Source organism: Prionailurus bengalensis, chromosome D2 (assembly GCF_016509475.1).
Source record: "Prionailurus bengalensis isolate Pbe53 chromosome D2, Fcat_Pben_1.1_paternal_pri, whole genome shotgun sequence".
NCBI classification, from domain to species: domain Eukaryota; kingdom Metazoa; phylum Chordata; class Mammalia; order Carnivora; family Felidae; genus Prionailurus; species Prionailurus bengalensis.
Genome location: NC_057351.1, coordinates 61,804,602 through 61,822,336, shown reverse-complemented (window position 1 = coordinate 61,822,336; position 17,735 = coordinate 61,804,602). Strand labels below are relative to the sequence as shown.

The 17,735-nt window shown below is 56.0% G+C and overlaps 1 protein-coding gene across 1 annotated transcript in view; it reads left to right on the top strand.

The window, feature by feature from the left end:
• The window catches only part of COL17A1 (collagen type XVII alpha 1 chain), a 51,389-nt gene that overhangs the window by 29,234 nt on the left and 4,420 nt on the right, over positions 1–17,735 (top strand). Inside the window, 30 exon segments of the mRNA XM_043597448.1 lie at positions 40–66; positions 167–229; positions 775–879; positions 1,644–1,706; positions 2,330–2,365; positions 2,947–3,000; positions 3,232–3,267; positions 3,751–3,786; positions 4,429–4,491; positions 5,613–5,648; positions 5,892–5,963; positions 7,007–7,033; positions 7,917–7,952; positions 9,948–9,983; positions 10,234–10,314; positions 11,617–11,652; positions 12,185–12,262; positions 13,160–13,213; positions 13,351–13,392; positions 13,550–13,603; positions 13,985–14,005; positions 14,008–14,043; positions 14,378–14,404; positions 14,654–14,686; positions 14,772–14,837; positions 15,144–15,194; positions 15,678–15,803; positions 16,547–16,684; positions 17,167–17,232; positions 17,545–17,646. Coding sequence (XP_043453383.1) covers positions 40–66; positions 167–229; positions 775–879; positions 1,644–1,706; positions 2,330–2,365; positions 2,947–3,000; positions 3,232–3,267; positions 3,751–3,786; positions 4,429–4,491; positions 5,613–5,648; positions 5,892–5,963; positions 7,007–7,033; positions 7,917–7,952; positions 9,948–9,983; positions 10,234–10,314; positions 11,617–11,652; positions 12,185–12,262; positions 13,160–13,213; positions 13,351–13,392; positions 13,550–13,603; positions 13,985–14,005; positions 14,008–14,043; positions 14,378–14,404; positions 14,654–14,686; positions 14,772–14,837; positions 15,144–15,194; positions 15,678–15,803; positions 16,547–16,684; positions 17,167–17,232; positions 17,545–17,646 — 1,701 coding nt within the window.

Here is a 17,735-nt window from a genome sequence, read left to right as displayed (position 1 = left end):
GCACAAGTCCTCTGACTTCTTTTATCTCTGTCCCCACAGGAGATCGGGGGCTCCCGGGGACTCCAGGTGTGTAACCTCTGATGGCATGCTGGTATTGCGGGCTGCTTGCCCCTGGCTCCCGGGTTCTGGGGGAAAACAGGGCTCAGGTGTCGTTGTGTGTCCACAGGCATCCCTGGGCTCTTGGGCCACCCAGGTCCAGAAGGACCAAAGGGACAAAAAGGCAGTGTGGGTAAGAGCCGCTTTTTCCATTCTCTTATTCCCTTATTCATTCAGTAAACATTTCATTAAGTGCCTGCTCTGTGCCAGACCCTGTTTTAGGAGCCGGGAGACATTGGTGAACAAAACACAAATCGCTGCTTATCTTTGGGTTGGGGAGAAAGACATGATAAATTAGTGAAGTACAGAGCAGGGTAGGAGGTAGATCATGAAACGGGAAAGACAGAGCCACACACGGCACTGCGCACTGAGGGGGTAAATTTGAATAAGGCCTCACTGAGAAGGTGCCATTTGAACAGACTTGAAGATGGTGAGGGAGCCAGGCATGGGGAGATCTGGGGGGAATGCTCTAGGCAGAGGGAGCAGCCATGGGCCCTGGGGCAAGGGTGTGCTGTGGCACAGGAGCAGTGAGAAAGAGGCAATGGGGGCTGGGCTAGAGCCCACCAAAGCCCGAGTGTCCAGACGGAGGAGCACAGGGCCTCTTGATCATGTGAGATGCTGCCAATGGAGCCCTTAGCCATGGGCACTGGCTCCTAACTCTGAGGTTCCTTTCTTCAGGAGAGCCTGGCATGGAGGGTCCCATGGGCCAGAGAGGACGAGAAGGCCCCATGGGACCTCGTGGTGAAGCAGGGCCTCCTGGGTTTGGAGAGAAAGGGGACAGAGGTAAGAGGCTCTTCCTTTACCAGGAGGGTTAGCTATGTCCATGCTTCCTTCTCACATCTTTCTCCCTCCTTCTTTCAATGGCCTTTACTGAGCAGCTACCTCGAGCCAGGCTCTGTGCCAGGCCCTGTGAAGACCACACTCTAATGGGGGTGTGGGCTGGGCTGTGGGTTTGGGTCTGAATTTAAGAACCCTGCAGCATTCAGAATCCACAAAGAAGGTCGTCAAAAGGAGAAAGGGTTGTCCCACGTAGGCAGTGCAGGGTCAGGTCTGAGGTAAGAGGCTCAGGGCAGAGCCTGACCAAAGGTGGAGAAGGGTGGTGGGCCCGCAAACCTTCATGGCTGGAAATAGGCAGGGAAGGAGAGATAGAAAGACTTCGACACAGGCCCAGCCCTGGAGGAGGCTGGGAAGATTTTACAACTAGATTCTTAACCAGGAGTCAGCTTTCATCAGATGAAACCAGGCACAGATTCTAGAAATTCTCACAATGCCAAAAGAGCACGAGCAAGAGCTTTATTTTTAGCTCCTCTTTGTCTTAAAAATATTGTTCAACCAGGCAACAAACATTTATTGAGTGGCTCCTGTGGGCCAGACCTCATGGGCTATAAAGGCTCTGGGGGTAGAAACTGAAGGTGTTTTGCAGCTTTGTGGCCTCAAGGAGGTATCTGATGGATCAGAGACCACCAGCAGTTGGGAAGTATTGCCCACAAATGACACTGCCAGGCTGGGTGGGCGAGCAAACTGAGCATCCTCTGCTTTCTCCCCAGGGGCTGCTGGTGAGCCTGGTGTTCAGGGCCCACCTGGTGTCCCAGGTTCTGTGGGTCCCAAAGGTAAGTCAAGTGCCAGGATGGTATGGATCACAGAGGTCCAGGCAGTGGATCCTGACGGCCCTAACCTGCTGCAGGGACAATGGGCCCAGAGAGCCCCCCCCACAAAGGAGTGCCTGGGGGGTCAGGGCTGGAACTGACCCCAGGGCTGGAATTTTTGGGACCGTGTTTCTGTCTCTCTTCAGTGGCCCTGTTATGTGGCCCCTAAGTGGGTGGATGGGTCAGGAAGTCCCAAGTCAGATTAAGTTCCTCACCCAACAGCTGCCCAACTGCACTCCTTCAAAAGCATTGTCTGGACAGCTCAGGGAGAACGGGGCCTTCTCAGTTTGATGCCCATCTCCCCTCCCTGCTGCTGCCCTGGGCCCACGTGTTCTACTCTGACCGGGAAGGAGCAGGGGTCTCTCGATCCCACCAGCTGTAGTGTCTTCCCTCAGGAGAACTTTGCACTGGGGTCTCTCTCAGACCCACTGACTTGGGGTCTGGGCACGAACCCACACTGTGTGGGCAATGCTCACACACACACAGCCTTCACTTGGAAGTGAGCCCCACCTGCCCCTCACTGTGGGGTCACGTGTCCCTGGCCTGTGGCTCGCCCCTGATGATTGTGGTCTTGTCTTTCTTCTCAGGTTCCAGTGGTTCTCCTGGCCCACGGGGTCCCCCAGGTCAGTGTGCTGCTTATAAAAATAGATGCTGTTTCTGGGGAAAAGAAAGGGATGCTAAAAAGAAACACATTTTTAAAGCAAAAGAAGCAATTATATGGAGCCTTCCAGAGGTCCAAAACTCCCGCCCATACACGTGTCCCCTGAAGCTGAGGTCAGGTTCCCAGTGGTTTCGGGGAGCTCCGTGCTGACCTGGCTCAGGGCTCATGGCCCTCTGGCAGCCTCAGCAGCAGGCACTTACTGTCCTGTGGCAAAGTCCCTGTGGCCACCTCCTCCCTGTGGGCCAGAGCCCTTCTGCTGTCTTGGGAATCTTGAGCTGTAGCCCACACTGTAATGCGGACCAGTGTTTCTGCCACGGCCCCATGAGGTGTCCTTACATCAGGGCCTGTGACACTAGGGCAAGGAACTGGGCCAGGATGATGTAGCAGGGTTGTGGGGAGGAGTCTGTGGAGAGCAGCCCTTGACTTTACCCCAGGCTGTGCTTGCACCTGTGTGTGTGTGTGCGTGTGCATATCTGTGCCTGTGTCCATGTCCATCGGTCCATCAGGCCACTCACCTAGCTGCATGGTTGCCTTTGCTTGCAGGCTCTGTGGGTCCCCAAGGACTCCGAGGTGAAGTTGGACTCCCTGGTGTCAAAGGTGAGCTTGGGGAAGGGGATGCCACCCTGTAGATGCCACTCACTCAAGAAGGAGGTCTGGGCGGTGGGACAGGAAGGGGCCAGTGGATGTGACCAGCAGCTGTACGGGCTGGCAGGTACGTAAGCAGAGGGCAGGTCAGGATGGCAGAGAGCCTGTCTGCACACAGACACCGCCCTTTTTTGGTCATCCCCTCTGGGGCTCCTTACACAGAGTTGTCCCTTACCTTTTCAGGTGACAAAGGTCCCATGGGATCACCGGGACCCAAAGGTACGTTGCCACTGCTCAGACATCCCCATAGTCCGCCTGACTCCTGGGAGCCCCGATGGGAACCTGTCTCAGGGTCCAGGATTGGACCTGAGAGCTCATTCTAGCCCAGCCTCTCAGATAGGGAAACTAAGGCAGGAAGAGGGGAAACCGAGCACCTATGTCACAAGCACTGTGGTCGGGTGGCCGCAGGGTGGTCAGGATGCAGTGTTGAGGCACTTCCTCTTTCGTCTGGCTCTCCTTGCACTCATGGCACTCACTGTGCAACAGCAGGGGCTGGGGTAGTTTGTGGGGGCGTCCTGACCCCGGGGGAGAGCGAGCTCCTTGGCCTCAGCAGTGCCTGGGTCTTACTGACATTCTGCTGGCAGCAACTCAAGGGCACAGTGAGAACTGTTTGTGGCCAGGGTCCCTCTCACTGAGTGAGGGTGTTTTCCTTGCTCCGACTGCTGCTTCCTGCCACCCCACCCTGCCCCATGTCTGTTTCAGGTGACCAGGGGGAGAAAGGACCCCGAGGCCTCACAGGTCAGTCTTGCACAGGAATCTGATTTCATCCACTAAAGACTTCTTGTAAACCCAGCGGGCACTGGAGGTGGAAAGAAATACACAAATATGAGGCAGAAGCTCTGTCTAAAAACCTTCGGGAAACTTGTAATCTAGGGAAAAAGCACAAGACAGGATAAAATAAAAAACAATGAATGGAGTAGAAACCAGTATCAAAATGTACGTATAGTCCAGACGGTAAATGTTTGGAACAGGAAAGGGAGTTTATGATCGTCTTGGATTATTTCGGGGGGATCCAGTTGGGGAAATTAGGCTCTTCCCAGAGCAGCAGAAAGTTGACACTACTTGCAAGCCTCTCATCTGCTTAACCTTCTGCCAGCTCGAATGACTAAAAAAGAAATCCGTAGAAACGGTGCTTTGGCTACAGGGGCAGCTCTGTGCTGCCAGGGAAATGATTCATCTGCACATCCCTTCAGACCGGACGTGGCTCCGGACCTGCCTGTGTCTGCTGCCTGGGGAACCTGACCATAGAATCTAAGCAGGGGCTGTGTCCGCAGCCTCTGTTTGTTACTCCAGCTCCTCTGGTTGGGGAGGTGGCAGTCTTGGGGGTGGGGAACACGCGTATCGTGGAAGTCCCAGTCAGCAAGCCTGTTTCCTTTGCAGGCGAGCCCGGCTTGAGAGGTTTGCCTGGCGCCGTGGGTGAGCCTGGAGCTAAAGGGGCAATGGGTGAGTGTCCCAAAGGAACGGATGCAGTGGGTTTGCCCCTTCCAGTCGAGGTCAGAGAGCCGAGAGCCTGCTTCTAGAGCTGCGTGTCCTGTTCTCCAGTCTGTCTGAGGGCCCATGTGCAGGCTGTTTCTGTCTCTGGGTTTGTCACTGCTGGGTTGGTGGCCCATCCAGCCTGGTCCCTGCCTCGAGGCCACTTGGGCCCCTGGGGAGGACAGATAAGCATTGAGGCCCCTTAGAACCCATGCTGTTCCCGGCATAACCCTGGTACTCCAGAGCTGGTGTCACAGCCAGATCCAGGGTTTAACCATTTTGCTGACCCTTAGCAAGGTGCTTGTCAGCCAGGACTTGGAAGCTGACCAACAACCCTCAGAGGGCGGAGCGTTTAGGACCAAGTCCCAAAGGGTTTAAGCTCCACCAGTGGGGATGTGGTATGTTCAGTTTCCCGTTCATGTAACACAATGAGGAGGCTCTGACTGTAGGCAGGATGCCATGTGGGGCAAGTAAAATGCTTTACCTCTCGCAAGGGGAGATAAAGCTTGTAGAAGGGACAGGTGCCCTGAAAGGCACAGAGCACTATGAGGGTATGGCAGAGAGAGATTCCTTCCTACTAGAAATGAAGGAGGAGGCATTTCACGTGGCCTTACAAAGCAAGGAAGATTTCATCATGGTCATTTTGGAAAAGTCTCTGCAGAGACAACACAAGTGAGGAGAGACAAAGGGGTGGGAGAAAGCAAGATACAGTCCCAGAAGGACGCCACTTTGGACAAAGGTTAGCGTTAACACCCAGAGCAGAGGAGAGGACTTGGAGGACCTTGACGTCCAGGACCTTGAGTAAACGAGGCAGGCATTTATTGAGCATCTGGTGCATGCGGAGTCTGCAGTAGGCCCTGGGGATGCAATGGGGAGTTGCTGACCCGTTAGTTCTCTGCAGGAAAATACACAATCCCTGGTTTAGGGGAAGAGGCCAGGGAGAAAGTGGCATCCGTGGTCGGCAGCTGTGGGAAGGGCTGCACGGGCTCCCGCCTGGGAGACAACTGGCTGAAGCCCGTGGGGCCATCGAGGGAGGGAGGCCCAAAAGTAGCTCTTGGGGTAACTGGTGATATGTGGTTCTGCTTTCCTAGGACCCGCTGGCCCTGATGGACACCAAGGCCCAAGAGGTGGGTTGCAGATCTGCTCTCCTCGTGCTCACTGCCTGGCCTTGCCCTGCCCACATCCCAGCATGCAGTCCCCAGTCCCCTTAATCATAAGGCAGCAGGACCCCCATGAGGCCCAGGTCTTACTCCCTTCTCCTTTCCACCTGCCAGCAAATTAGTAAAACCCCAGAAACCATAGGCTCAGATGTGCCGGCCGGCTCAGCTTTCCTAAAAGGAAAACCCTTCTTTATCTCATGCTCTGTCTAGGTGAACAGGGTCTGACAGGGATGCCTGGAACCCGTGGCCCACCAGGGCCTTCTGGAGACCCAGGAAAGCCAGGTAACAGAGTGGCAAAGGGGAGCTACGGCCTGTGTGTGTGTGTGTATATGTGAATGTGTGTGCCTTAGCCCATTTTCCTCCAGCATTTCAGCAGGGAGTGGCCACACCAGCTGCCTGGTGCTGTGTTCAGTGACTGGGTTCTGACACCACTGGGTCACCAACTCTGGCAACTTGGAAGAGAGAGGTTCACGGTTCATTAGCAGAGATTAACAGAAAGCTGGGAGTTCTAGAAAGGAGCAAGGAATCTCTTAAAAAATGCAGTTTAGGGGCGCCTGGGTGGCGCAGTTGGTTAAGTGTCCGACTTCAGCCAGGTCACGATCTTGCGGTCCGTGAGTTCGAGCCCCGCGTCGGGCTCTGGGCTGATGGCTCAGAGCCTGGAGCCTGTTTCCGATTCTGTGTCTCCCTCTCTCTCTGCCCCTCGCCCGTTCATGCTCTGTCTCTCTCTGTCCCAAAAATAAATAAACGTTGAAAAAAAAATTTTTTTAAAAATGCAGTTTAAGGCCATTTCCATGCCTTGCTCCTCTGAGCCCGTCCCCTCCACCCACCTCCTCTCTGGCCATACCTGGACACTCATCAACACCAGTCTGAGTAGAGAGCCCACTGTTAGGGTTTCCACCTGAAGGCCCAGCAGGAGCCAGAGCCACAGGGCTACGGGAGGGTCAGACCAAAGCAAGCCAGAGAGCTGTGAGGCAAGGCAGCATTCGACAAGGGGCTGCTGGAACAGGGGTGCCTCCTGGCTCCTTTGGTGGGTGCACAGATGGGGAGCACCAAGGGAGGGGATTTGGGGGGCAGCATTGGGGATCCATGACTGTATGAGCTTTCTGGGTTCATCGCTCTCAGATGCAAAGAGTCTAGGACTCCAAGCAGGCTAAGAACCATTGCCTGATGGAGCAGTGGTCACTTCCTTGCAAAGCCCAAAGAACAGCTCTTTGTCCAGTGTGGGGAGCATCCTGAGTTTGTCCTCCCGCAGCCGAGGTTGTGGCTCCTCAGCCCTTCATGTCTCTCTCTCTCTCAATCTCTCTCATGTGTTCTCTTTTCCGCAGGTCTCACAGGACCTCAGGGACCTCAGGGTGAGTCATCAGGCCCTTCCCACCTCCAGATGCCACCTGCCCAGCCTCCTGCTTCCAGCTTTCTGCAAATGCCTTTCCAGTCACCTTAAGAGTTTCCTCTCCTCCCTGCACTCCCCTGGAAAAAACTAGTTCAGGTTCTTTCACTGTGAGTCATAAGAAACATATTAGGAAGGAAAAATACACAGAGAACAATCTAGAAAGCCATTCTGGAGAAACCAGGCCAAATCATGTGCCGATTCTGTCTGCCCAGTCACTGGTGCAGGACCCCGGGAGAGGAGGCTTCAGGCACAGGAGCCCTGCTGGGCTCCCAGAGGCCTGGTCTCCGCAATGGTGGGGCAGGAGAGGGGAGCGCACCTCATGTGAGGCCCAGTATCTCTGGGACAGCTTCAGTGTCAGAGTCTGTCCTATGATTGCACTGGTGTTGACATTTGGGTTTGAGAGATTGTCACCATGCCCAGCCCCAACTCCTAAAAGAAATTAGGCAAAGATGTAAAATGACACCAAGCAGCAGATCTCCCCACAAAAGCTGAGTGCACAGGGACCTCCTTCACACACTCCTGGTAGAGCTTGGCCCACCACCAGCCGCAGAGGGAGGGGACCATGGCTGAGTGGCAGGCTATAAGAGGCTCATAATCCAGACTCCCTGGGATCCCCCAAACCTGAGCCCATGTCCTCAAGCCCAGAGGTCACTCCATTTCGCAGAGAGGGGGAAGGGCTCAGAGCAAGGGGCTCCTCCGAGGGGCCCCCAGGCTAAAGCAGAAGGCAGAGCCATGTTTCAGCAGCGCTTAAGGCTGTGCCCAGTGACAGAGCGCAGTTACTACCAGAGGGGTCTGGAATCTCCTGGGCTTAATCACCTAGACTGACTTGTTTTTAATCACATCAGGACTTCCTGGAACCCCCGGCCGACCAGGAGCTAAAGGTAAGTGATTTTCCAAAGCAGATATTCTTTCTTTTCACTAGCCATTTTTTTGCAGGAGGGGAGAGGCTGGCAGGAGGGAGCCCCTCTCTGGCCAGAGCCTGGATCAACAGTGGCATCTAGTGGCTTTAGCAGAAAGCCGGGAAGCTAGGGAACCAGGGATTTGTTTGGATCACTAGTCCTGAATCTTCACACCCTCCCTCCAGCCTGCTCCCCCCACACCTCCTGACCCCAGAGTCCTGAGCCCTCCCTGGTACCAGATGTCTCCAGGCCATTGCGGAGGAGGATCTGGAAGCATGCAGCCCCTCAAAGCCTTTCCATCTCCTCTAAAATGTCCCCATCTGTTCTCTGTCTCCCTGGCTCAGGATTGGTCCCCCACCCCCACACCTAGCATGACCCTTCCCTGGAATAGGGACCACCTTCATCCTTTCCATTCACTGGGGCCTCAGTGTGGCTGGGGCCCCACGTCCTTTTCTCAGGAGGCTTTGATGCAGGCAGGGAGGAGTACCTCAAGATGGCCCTTAGAGGGCAAAGCCTGAGTCCTAAGAGGGAAAGTCTTCTTCAGGGGAGGGGTCTGCCCAGGGCCAGCACGCTAACCCTACATGCAGGGAGATGCTCTCCTCCTGTTCTCCTCTGCCACTGTCCAGTTCTGTAACCATTAGATACCAACCCTGAGCCAGTCCAGGGATAAACAGTCTTTCTCCACCCATCCCTGTGACTCCACATTCCCAAGTCCTGACATCCTGTGGAGCTGTGCTGTCTTGAGCAGTCACTATCATCTTGGGGAGACCCTAGGAATAAAATTACTACTTTATAGAAACTATTGCCAGTGACTAACTGGGCCAGGGAGTTCTTCTGGGATAAATAAATGTAATTCCAAAATAATCACAACTGAGTTCCTGCCTCCCTGGCAGACATACCTCTGGGTCCATAGATCTGCTCATGGATTGACTGCACCTTTAGTAAGAGACCACTAGGTTTGGGGAAACCAGACACCCTGTCTTTCCCGAGGGCCTGTGACTTCTTGTCCAAGAGGGATTGTAGACCCTCCCTGGGCAGTGTGCACAAGAGGTGGACATTTCACCCAACACTGGATTGTGGTGGAACACAGACCAAACACCAGTGCTTTCTCCTCTTGGCCTTGACCCCAGGGACTGGCCCATAGCAAGCAGAGACCACCCTCTACTTCCTCCAAGGAGGTTCGTACTCTCCCTCAGTGTGTGAGTGATGGAATTGCCCACAGACCATGGGAAATTATGGAAGAGGCCCCCGAGGAATCCCCGGGGGAGGGCTTTTCTGTCCTCCACTCTGCTCACTCAGTTCCCCAGAGTCTGTGCATTTACAGTCCCAAGAGATGCTTCATGGAGGCAGCATCCAGTGGTCTGTAAAGTTTGGGGAAGTGTGAGCCTGAAAACCCCTTGTTGGAAGTCCTCCACCCACATTTGCATTTTCGACCCTCTCAGACTCAGGCAGAAGAGAAACCTGCCAAACTTTGTGTAACTCACACCCTCCCTCGCCTCTGCACAACCCCCATTACAGTCCTGGAACTGGCATTCTGAGGGGCACTCTGGAGACCAGGCTCTACCCCTCAGACTTACTGCCTCTGTCCTTTGACCTCTTGGGAGTTTTCCATCTAAGGCAAATCCCAGCAAGAGCCCGAGAGGCCCAGTGTGGGAGCGTGGCTGACTGTAGGTCAGCCTCCTTCTGGCCTTGCGGAGAGGCAGATTCCCACATCCTCCAAGGACACTCCTCTGCAGAGTGCTGGCTTTTCCTAAAGCTAATGTGGACCAGGAAGCCTGATGTGGCCTCAGGGTCTCTGGCAGAGAGACTGGCGCTTAATGCATCCTGTGTGCTCCCCTTCAGCTCATTAAAATGCCTTTAGCCCATAGGTTGGAGCCACAGGAGTGGCTCTCAAACTCCATAAGTAGCCTTGGAAGTGATTTATGGAGCCACCAGCTGAACCTGGGAATGACTGTTTTCCTTTTCCTCCCCTCCCAGGTGAACCTGGATCTCCAGGCAGAATTGTGACCTCAGGTAGGCAGACCCAGGAGGGGTCTTCTTCCTGTGACTTTCTCCCATGTCCTGGACATCCTCCCTGGCTCTGCCTTAGCGCCCTCCAAGCAGCACTCGTCTGGGCTTTGGAGGGCAGGCAGGGAAGGGCTCTCTGGTCAGAGGTAATGACAGCAGAAGGCGCTAGCCTGACCTGCCCACAGTATGGCCTGGGTCCCAGCACCTCTAAGCAAGAAGAATGAGGGTCCCTGTTCCATGTGTCTTCTGTTTCCAGAGGGGTCATCGACGATCACTGTCCCAGGGCCCCCGGGCCCTCCTGGAGCCATGGGACCACCAGGACCTCCGGGTGCCCCAGGTCAGTTGCTTTCTTGCTTTGCCGTTTGGTTCCATTTAAGTACAGCAGTGTTTGCTCAAATCCTGAACCCTAGGGAGGAACCGCAGGAAGAGTAGGGAGCCCCCTCCACCCAGCCTAGCAAGCCCTCATCCCACCCCAGCGAGCAACCAAGCACCCTGCAGGCACCCTTCACCAAGCCCCACAGCACCCTTGGAGGTTCAGCGGGTAAATGACTCGCCTAAGGCCACTGGGCGAAGAAGTAGCAGAATCAGGATTGGGCCCAGGTGGTTCTGCCTCTGGAGCCTGGGTGTGACTTCAGTTGATTTCCCTTTGGAAAACAATTGAGTAAAATGCATCAAGGGCAACAAAATTACTAGGAATCCGTTTGGAGAAACTATCTCCACATTGTCCAACCACAGTGACATCCCTACAAATCACAAAGACTTAGAGCCTAGAAGATCATCCTGGTTTTTAAAAGTACAGGATACTCAGTAGTGTGGCTCTGAGGTTCAACTGTACTTTTACAAGATGAAAATAAAACATGCTGGGGGCGCCTGGGTGGCTCAGTCCATTAAGTGTCTGACTTTGGTTCAGGTCACGATCTCATGGTTTGTGGGCTCGAGCCCCGTGTTGGGCTCTGTGCTGACAGCTCAGAGCCTGGAGCCTGCTTTGGATTCTGTGTCTCCTCTTTCTCAGCCCCTCCCTTGCTCTCACTCTCTCTCTCAAGAATAAACATTAAAAAAAAAAAAGAAAGAAAACATGCTGTAAGGAAATGAGATGTTTACAGGTTAAAGGATTATAGGTGATACTTTTTTATATTTTTCCAAAATACCTGTGATTTTGTTATATCTATTTTTTAAAATTTTTTAATTTAATCTCGACACCCAACGTAAGGCTCAAACTCACGACCCTGAGACATCGAGAGTCTCATGCTCTTCTCTGACTGAGCCAGCCACATGCCCTTATCTGTGTTTTTTTTTTAATGTAAAACGTGTAAACACAGTAGGTGATTTAGCACAACCAACACAAGTACGGATCAGCCTTCCCTTCTGCTAAGCTCCAGTAAGAGGGAGAATACGGGGGCGCTGAGAAGTTTCTTAAACACTGGGAACAGAGGGGGCAGCTCTGCCTGTCCCAGAGCCCGGGTTTTGGCAGAGGAATTCTCATGATTCTCATGGGATGGACCACAGGTCTGGTCTCAAATTGCTTATTGCTCTCAAGTAAGCAAGCTAGGTGTGTTTGGACATGCCCTTTTTTCAGTTCCTTCTAGAACTGTGACCCTAGAGATGTGGTAAAGCCTTTTCTTCCCAACTCCATCTCTAGGTCCCGTGGGCCCAGCTGGTCTCCCTGGACAGCAAGGTACGTCAGTCCTGAAGCACAGGACTCTGGGCTCGGGGGGGAAGGCTTCCTTTCCCGGCTGGACTTGGGACCCCGCCTTAAAGTGGGAGACCTGCATTTTGGAAGAGAGGTCACGGGGTGATCCGGTGCTTCATCAAGGGCCTTGCAGGGCCCTTCTTCTTGGGTTTCTGAGAAGATAGGGGTCCTCTGGACAGGGGTTTGGGGCTCTGTGGCATGCTGGTCAGGGTCAAGCTTGGCTATTTCATAGGCATCGAGGCTCTTGTGCCCAGATCCTGATAATTGTGCTACTTTCCAGTGATTTATCCAAACACCAGAAAACAGCCTTAGGAAAAAATGGTCCAGTTTCCCCTGGGCTGTTGGGCCTGCAAACAGGAACGTTCACTCCTGATGCTCCAGACCCCGCCCACTCCTGGCGCTCCGCCCCACCCCGCCCCACCCACCAGGACCCTCCCAGGCCCTATAGAAGAAAGCATGGGGGAGGAAGAGGGTTTGCTGCAGGTGGAGCCCCCCTGAACTCGTGTCTTTTACACAGGCCCCCGCGGGGAGCGAGGACTTGCTGGTGAATCGTTCGTGGGCAGCAGCAGCTCCATCTCTGAGGTCCTCTCTGCCCGTGAGTGCCCCCATGTTCTCTGGGGCGAGGTGACACTGGGGCGGGAGCGGGACAGATGGCAGCACATTTGGGGCCTGTAGCAGCTGGACCAGTGAGTCATCCTGAGCCCTCATGTGAGCAAGGGTGACTGGTTCCTCTGAAAGGCCATGCCAGCCTCCAAGGAACAGCAGGCCTTTTGTCGGCCCTGGGGGGGTGAGTCACAGGGATGGGGCAGCTGTCGGAGAGGTTCTTGGGATTCTCAGAGGACCGGGGTCAAGTGGGGCCCCTGAAGGGAGCTGGGCGCTGGGAGAATGACTGGCAAGAGAACTGCCTCCCCCACGGGGAGCAATGACGAGGGTCCACGGGTTCTCAGCTACAGCCCCGGCCTGGGAGGGTGACTTCTGGGTTCTTCTGTTTCCAGAGTCCTTTAAGGAGCCCAAGCAGACCTGCCGCTGGGTCTCCCACTTAGACACCTGATGGCAAAGGCAGCAGCCAGCCGTGGCCCCGCAGCTGCCGTGTGCTAGACATTCTGTCCTGGGACCTCCCTGGGACTTCACAGTGCTCCTGGGACATAGGTCTTAGACTTCCGGTTTAGAGAAGAGTGAGCTGAGGCTGAAAGAAGTCAAGAGCTTGCCCGGTCACCAGCCAGAAGTAGCAGAGCAGGATTGTGAACTTGGGCTGACACAAAGCCACGTACTTGGCCATCAGGGCATTTGATGGCAGCTCTGCCCTGCCCCGCCTGTGAGCGAGGAGCACCTCTAGCAGAGGGGGTCCCGGAGGGCCCTGTGCCGTGACGCAGAGCTGGCCTCTGGGGTGTGGGTGTAGCCCGGGCGCCTGGCGCTGATGAGCCTAATGAGGACTGGTGGGGAACAGCTTCATGAGAGCTTTTGCTTATTTCTGGTTTTTTTCTCTCCACAGAAGGTCTTGATTTACGGGGTCCCCCCGGCCCACCTGGCCCACCTGGGCCTCCAGGTGAGCATCTCAGGGATCACTGGAAGGTGGGGAATTGTGGGGGACAGGGCACTTAGTGAGGAAGCCGGGGTCCTCATCACAGGGGCAGGATCAGCTCCCTGAGTTCAGCATTGCCTCTTGCTCACTCTTTTCTGCAGGACCTTCCATTCCAGGCCCACCAGGACCCCGAGGCCCAGCAGGTGAGAGCTGAGCTCCCTGGTGAGAGATACGAGACCATGGCGCCCACGGCCTCTTCTGGGCTGGCTCTCAGGAAAGGGCTGCCTGGCCACTTCTCCTGGGCAGAGGGTTCATGGCCCATAGCTTGGCTTTACTAAGTCCTGGTGGTTCTCCTATTAGGGGAAGGCCTGCCAGGCCCACCAGGCCCACCAGGATCTTTCCTGACCAACTCAGGTAATGTTAGAGTCCAGTCCCCTCACTCTCCACCCCAGCCCTAGCTCCGGGACACGCTGTGGTCAAAGGCTTGCGGTCTTCCTGACAGACTCACCATGTTCCTCCTTCAGCCCTGTCGCCAGGGTGTGTTTGCATAGACTCCGTAGAACGGGAAAACTTGTCCCTTGTGGAAGATCCACCCACCCACCCATCTATTTATCCATCCACCATTTGTTATTTCCTTTATCCTTCGTCCAACCTTCCCACTATCCACCCATCCATCGATCCACCCATCTGCCACATACCAATTGAGCACCCGCAGGATGCCAGGCTCCATGCTTGCAGCTGCTCCCTTACAAATACCACTGTGCTCACACTCAGAAGTCCTTCTTTCCTCTGCAGAGACCTTCTTCTCTGGCCCCCCAGGCCCCCTGGGCCCCCGGGCCCCAAGGGAGACCAAGGTGAGTAGCGTCTTGGGGCACAGAAGCCCGTGTGCCCCTGCTTGCTCGGGGTGGCCAGGAGAGTCTGGACGAGGCTGGGTCACCCGGGGCATCTGTGCATCCTCCTGCCGTACCCCGGGAGGAACCTGGCGGTCTGGAGCATGGCGGGAGGCACAGTGGCTAGAAGCTCCAGAAAGACTCCCCACCGCTGTGCTGGCCTGCTGGCACACGTGGCCATCGCAGTGGCTTGACCCCACACTCCGGCAGGAGCCCCATCTCTTCCCCTACGGGCCCCTTGCAGCCACAGCACCTGGTAGGTATGCATCTCACAACTGTGTCTGCCTCCTTCCATCAGGCCCCCCAGGCCCTCGAGGACACCAAGGTCAGTAGAGCTGACATCAAACAAAATGTGGGGTGGGGTGAGGTGGCCAAGGCTGACCTTCCAAGCCTTGAGCTTCCCATGAATGAGTCTGATACAAATGAGTGAGGGTAGATCTGAGTGGGTGTCTCTGGGAAGGGTTGGGAATGTGTGCGTGTGTAAGGGCTGGGGAGGCTCGGGAGGGAGGTGGCGTTGGGCTGGGCCTAGGGAGGAGCGCGCCACTGACGGTCCCCCCTCGGGTGTGTCCCTCAGGCGAGCAAGGCCTCCCAGGGTTCTCAGCCTCAGGTAAGTGCTGGGCCCCCACCCCCGCTGCTGGCTCTGTCCAGAGCCCCTCAGCTCTGGGTGACTGTACTGTGTTGTTGGTTCCCAGGCTCCAGCTCTCTTGGACTCAACCTGCAGGGACCGCCTGGCCCTCGGGGACCCAAGGGTGACAAAGGTCAGTGAGGGGAGCAGCCAAGAAGGCAGGGGGCGTGAGAGCAAGGATGGCCCGCAGAGTGTGAATAGAAGGCAGCAAGTACTCACTGGTGTTAAAGGCTTGGGAGGAAGGAGCGGCTGGACGGAGAGAAGGATGAGGACGTGAGTCCAGTCTCTGCCTGAAGGGGGCTTGTGGTAGCATTGCAGAAATAAGACTGAGAGACTGGGACAGTTGTTGAGTCACATGCTGATAAACTTGGTTGGGCCCAACCAGGGAAGGCTTCCTAGAGGAGGTGATACAAACAGGTCTTCTTGTGTTGGATTCTAGGCGATCCTGGTATCCCAGGGGCTCCTGGCATTCCTGGTGGTCTCTCTCAAGGTAAGAACCAAAGGTCTTCTCCCCTTCCTCAAGCAAGGACACTGATTCATTCACCTGTCCGCCTCCCACACCCATGATTCGGTGCTGATCAGGTCGCGTCTCCATGTGCTAGGGCCTCTGCACTGCCTTTAAGGAGGTTACAGGTTGGTGGAGATGGGAGGGAAGGACAGTACAGTGAAGGTGGCTGGCGATGCCGAATGATGGAGAACAGGACAGACCTGGGAGCTAGGGGCGTTTGGAGTTGAGGGGGCCTCTGGGGCTGAGTTGCTGAAGTGGGGTGCTGAAGGGAGGGTCCGGTCCAGCGAAATCCCAACTCTGTGCCCTTTCCAGACAGTGGCTGCTTATAGGCATTCCCCTCCTCCTTTCCTTCTCTTTGCCACCATCTGTTTCTCCCTCCTTGTGCTGTGGAAGCTGTGTCTGGGCCCTTCTTTGATCCTAAGGTGGGCTTTTCCTGGCAGACTCAGAAGGCTTTCCCTCCTACAGGGGGATCGTCATCGGGCACCATGTTCGTGCCGGGTCCGCCAGGCCCGCCAGGCCCGCCGGGGCCTCCAGGCTCTATCAGCAGCTCGGGCCGGGAGGTCCAGCAGTACATCGCTGAGTACATGCAGAGTGAGTCCCGGGATCTGAGTGAGTTTGTGTGGGTGCGTGTGCCGACGTGTCTGCTCGGCCGGGCGTCTCCAGTGCTCTGTGGAGCTTGGCTATTTCGGGAAGCCTCCGGTCTCCTCCCCCCCAGGTGAATAGACCTGACAGATCCCATTGCCCGTACCAGTGTGGCGAGGCGGGGGAGGCTCTGGGAGTGGGTGGGAGCCAGGAGGCTACCAAAGAGATGTGCTTGTGTGTGCACACGCATGTGTGCTTGCCTGTGTGCGTGCGTGTGTGTGTGCACGCACGGCGGGATACAGCAGCCTGTGGGCCAGGCCTAGGTCAGAAACCCATCCCGGGAGCCAGAACCACATGATCATGGACTCCCTCAACACCCACCTTCTCATGGCAGCCCACACAGGTGCGTCCTCACCCACACACTCATCCGTGGGAACACAGCCACACATACACTTTCACACAAGTGTGCACCCCCCATCCCATACTCCCGCTGCACGTCTGGGTGTGATTTCTAAGAATGTGCGTACAGACTTTGTCAAATGGCGGCCGACTGGAGCCTCGTCGGTCCTCAGTCTTCAAGTAGCATCTAATCCAGCACAGGCCTTGGCCTCAACTTTTCTCTGTAACCAAGAGTCTAGGCTCCTTGCTGGCCCCACCTTGGGCCATGGATGGGATGAGGTGCTTCCGGCCGTCTCTGGGGGGAGGTCACGCCCTCTTGGGGACAGGCACGACTTTGCTTTCTTTGTCGGCAGGCGACAGCATTAGGTCTTACCTGTCTGGAGTTCAGGGTCCCCCAGGCCCACCTGGTCCCCCAGGGCCTGTCACCACCATTGCCGGAGAGACTTTCGACTACTCGGAGCTGGCAAGCCGTGTCGGGAGCTACTTACAGAGTAAGCCTGTCCCCACCCCCACAATGACCCCCTCCTCCCGTGGTCACTTTGCTCCAGAGCCTCCTCGCTTACTTTGCTGTTTGCTTCGCCCTTCGGGATGTGAAGTTCAGTTTGGAACTCGGGGCTCTTGGCCACTGGGATCCGGCTTCGAGAACAGAGGCCACGTGCACAGCCACGTGTAGCAAGCCTTCTTGCGGTTGACAGAGGTGTCCTGAGTATGTGAAGAGGGATCGAGACTGGCAGGATCTGGGAGGAGTGAGGCTAAAGCCTACTCTGGAAAACAAACCGCATTTCTTACTGAACACAAACACAGCCCCACTGTTGACTTTTGCGTGCATTCACAACAGCCTCCTAATGCCGCCATTCGTTCATTTTCCCCAAACGGAACAGCTAGCTGGCCGGGTCTTTGGGGTTCTGGAGCAACGAGGGTGTTGCTTCGGTTTTGCTAGGAAGCAGGTAACCTGAGGTTTCCTTCCTGACAGCCTCGGGGGCCGGCATCAGCTCCTCGGCCTCCATCTCCTCTGCGGACATCTTGGCGGCCCTGCAGCGTGAGTGGCTGCCCCGGGGCAGGAGGGCGGGAGCTCTGCGGCCCAGCTCGCTCCCACCTGAGTGCTGAGAGGGCTGTGGGCGGGGTGCTGCTCCTCCTCGCTCCCAGCCTCTGAGCCTCCGTGGGTCAGCACTGACTGGGGAGGGGGCCGCAAGTCTCAGGGTCCCCAGTGCCGGGTAACTGCGCGGGTGCCTTGTTGGGGACCTGCAGGCTTGCCGCTTCCCGGGGGACTGAGAACCCACAGCTCCGGGCCAGCCTGTGGGTGTGCAGGAGCCCGGGGTGGGGCCGACGCCAGCGCAGCCTGTACTTCCAGGGGAGGACGTGAGACAGTCCCTGCGGCAGTACCTGACGGATTGGTCCCTGCAGTCTCTGGACTACACCGAACTGAGCACTCGTATCCTCAGCTACATGTCCAGTGAGTGCCCACCCTTCCGGCTTGTCCCCTGTGGCAGGCGGTCAGTGGGGTGGTCCAGGGAGGAGGTGGGCGCTGAGCTGTGTCCAGAG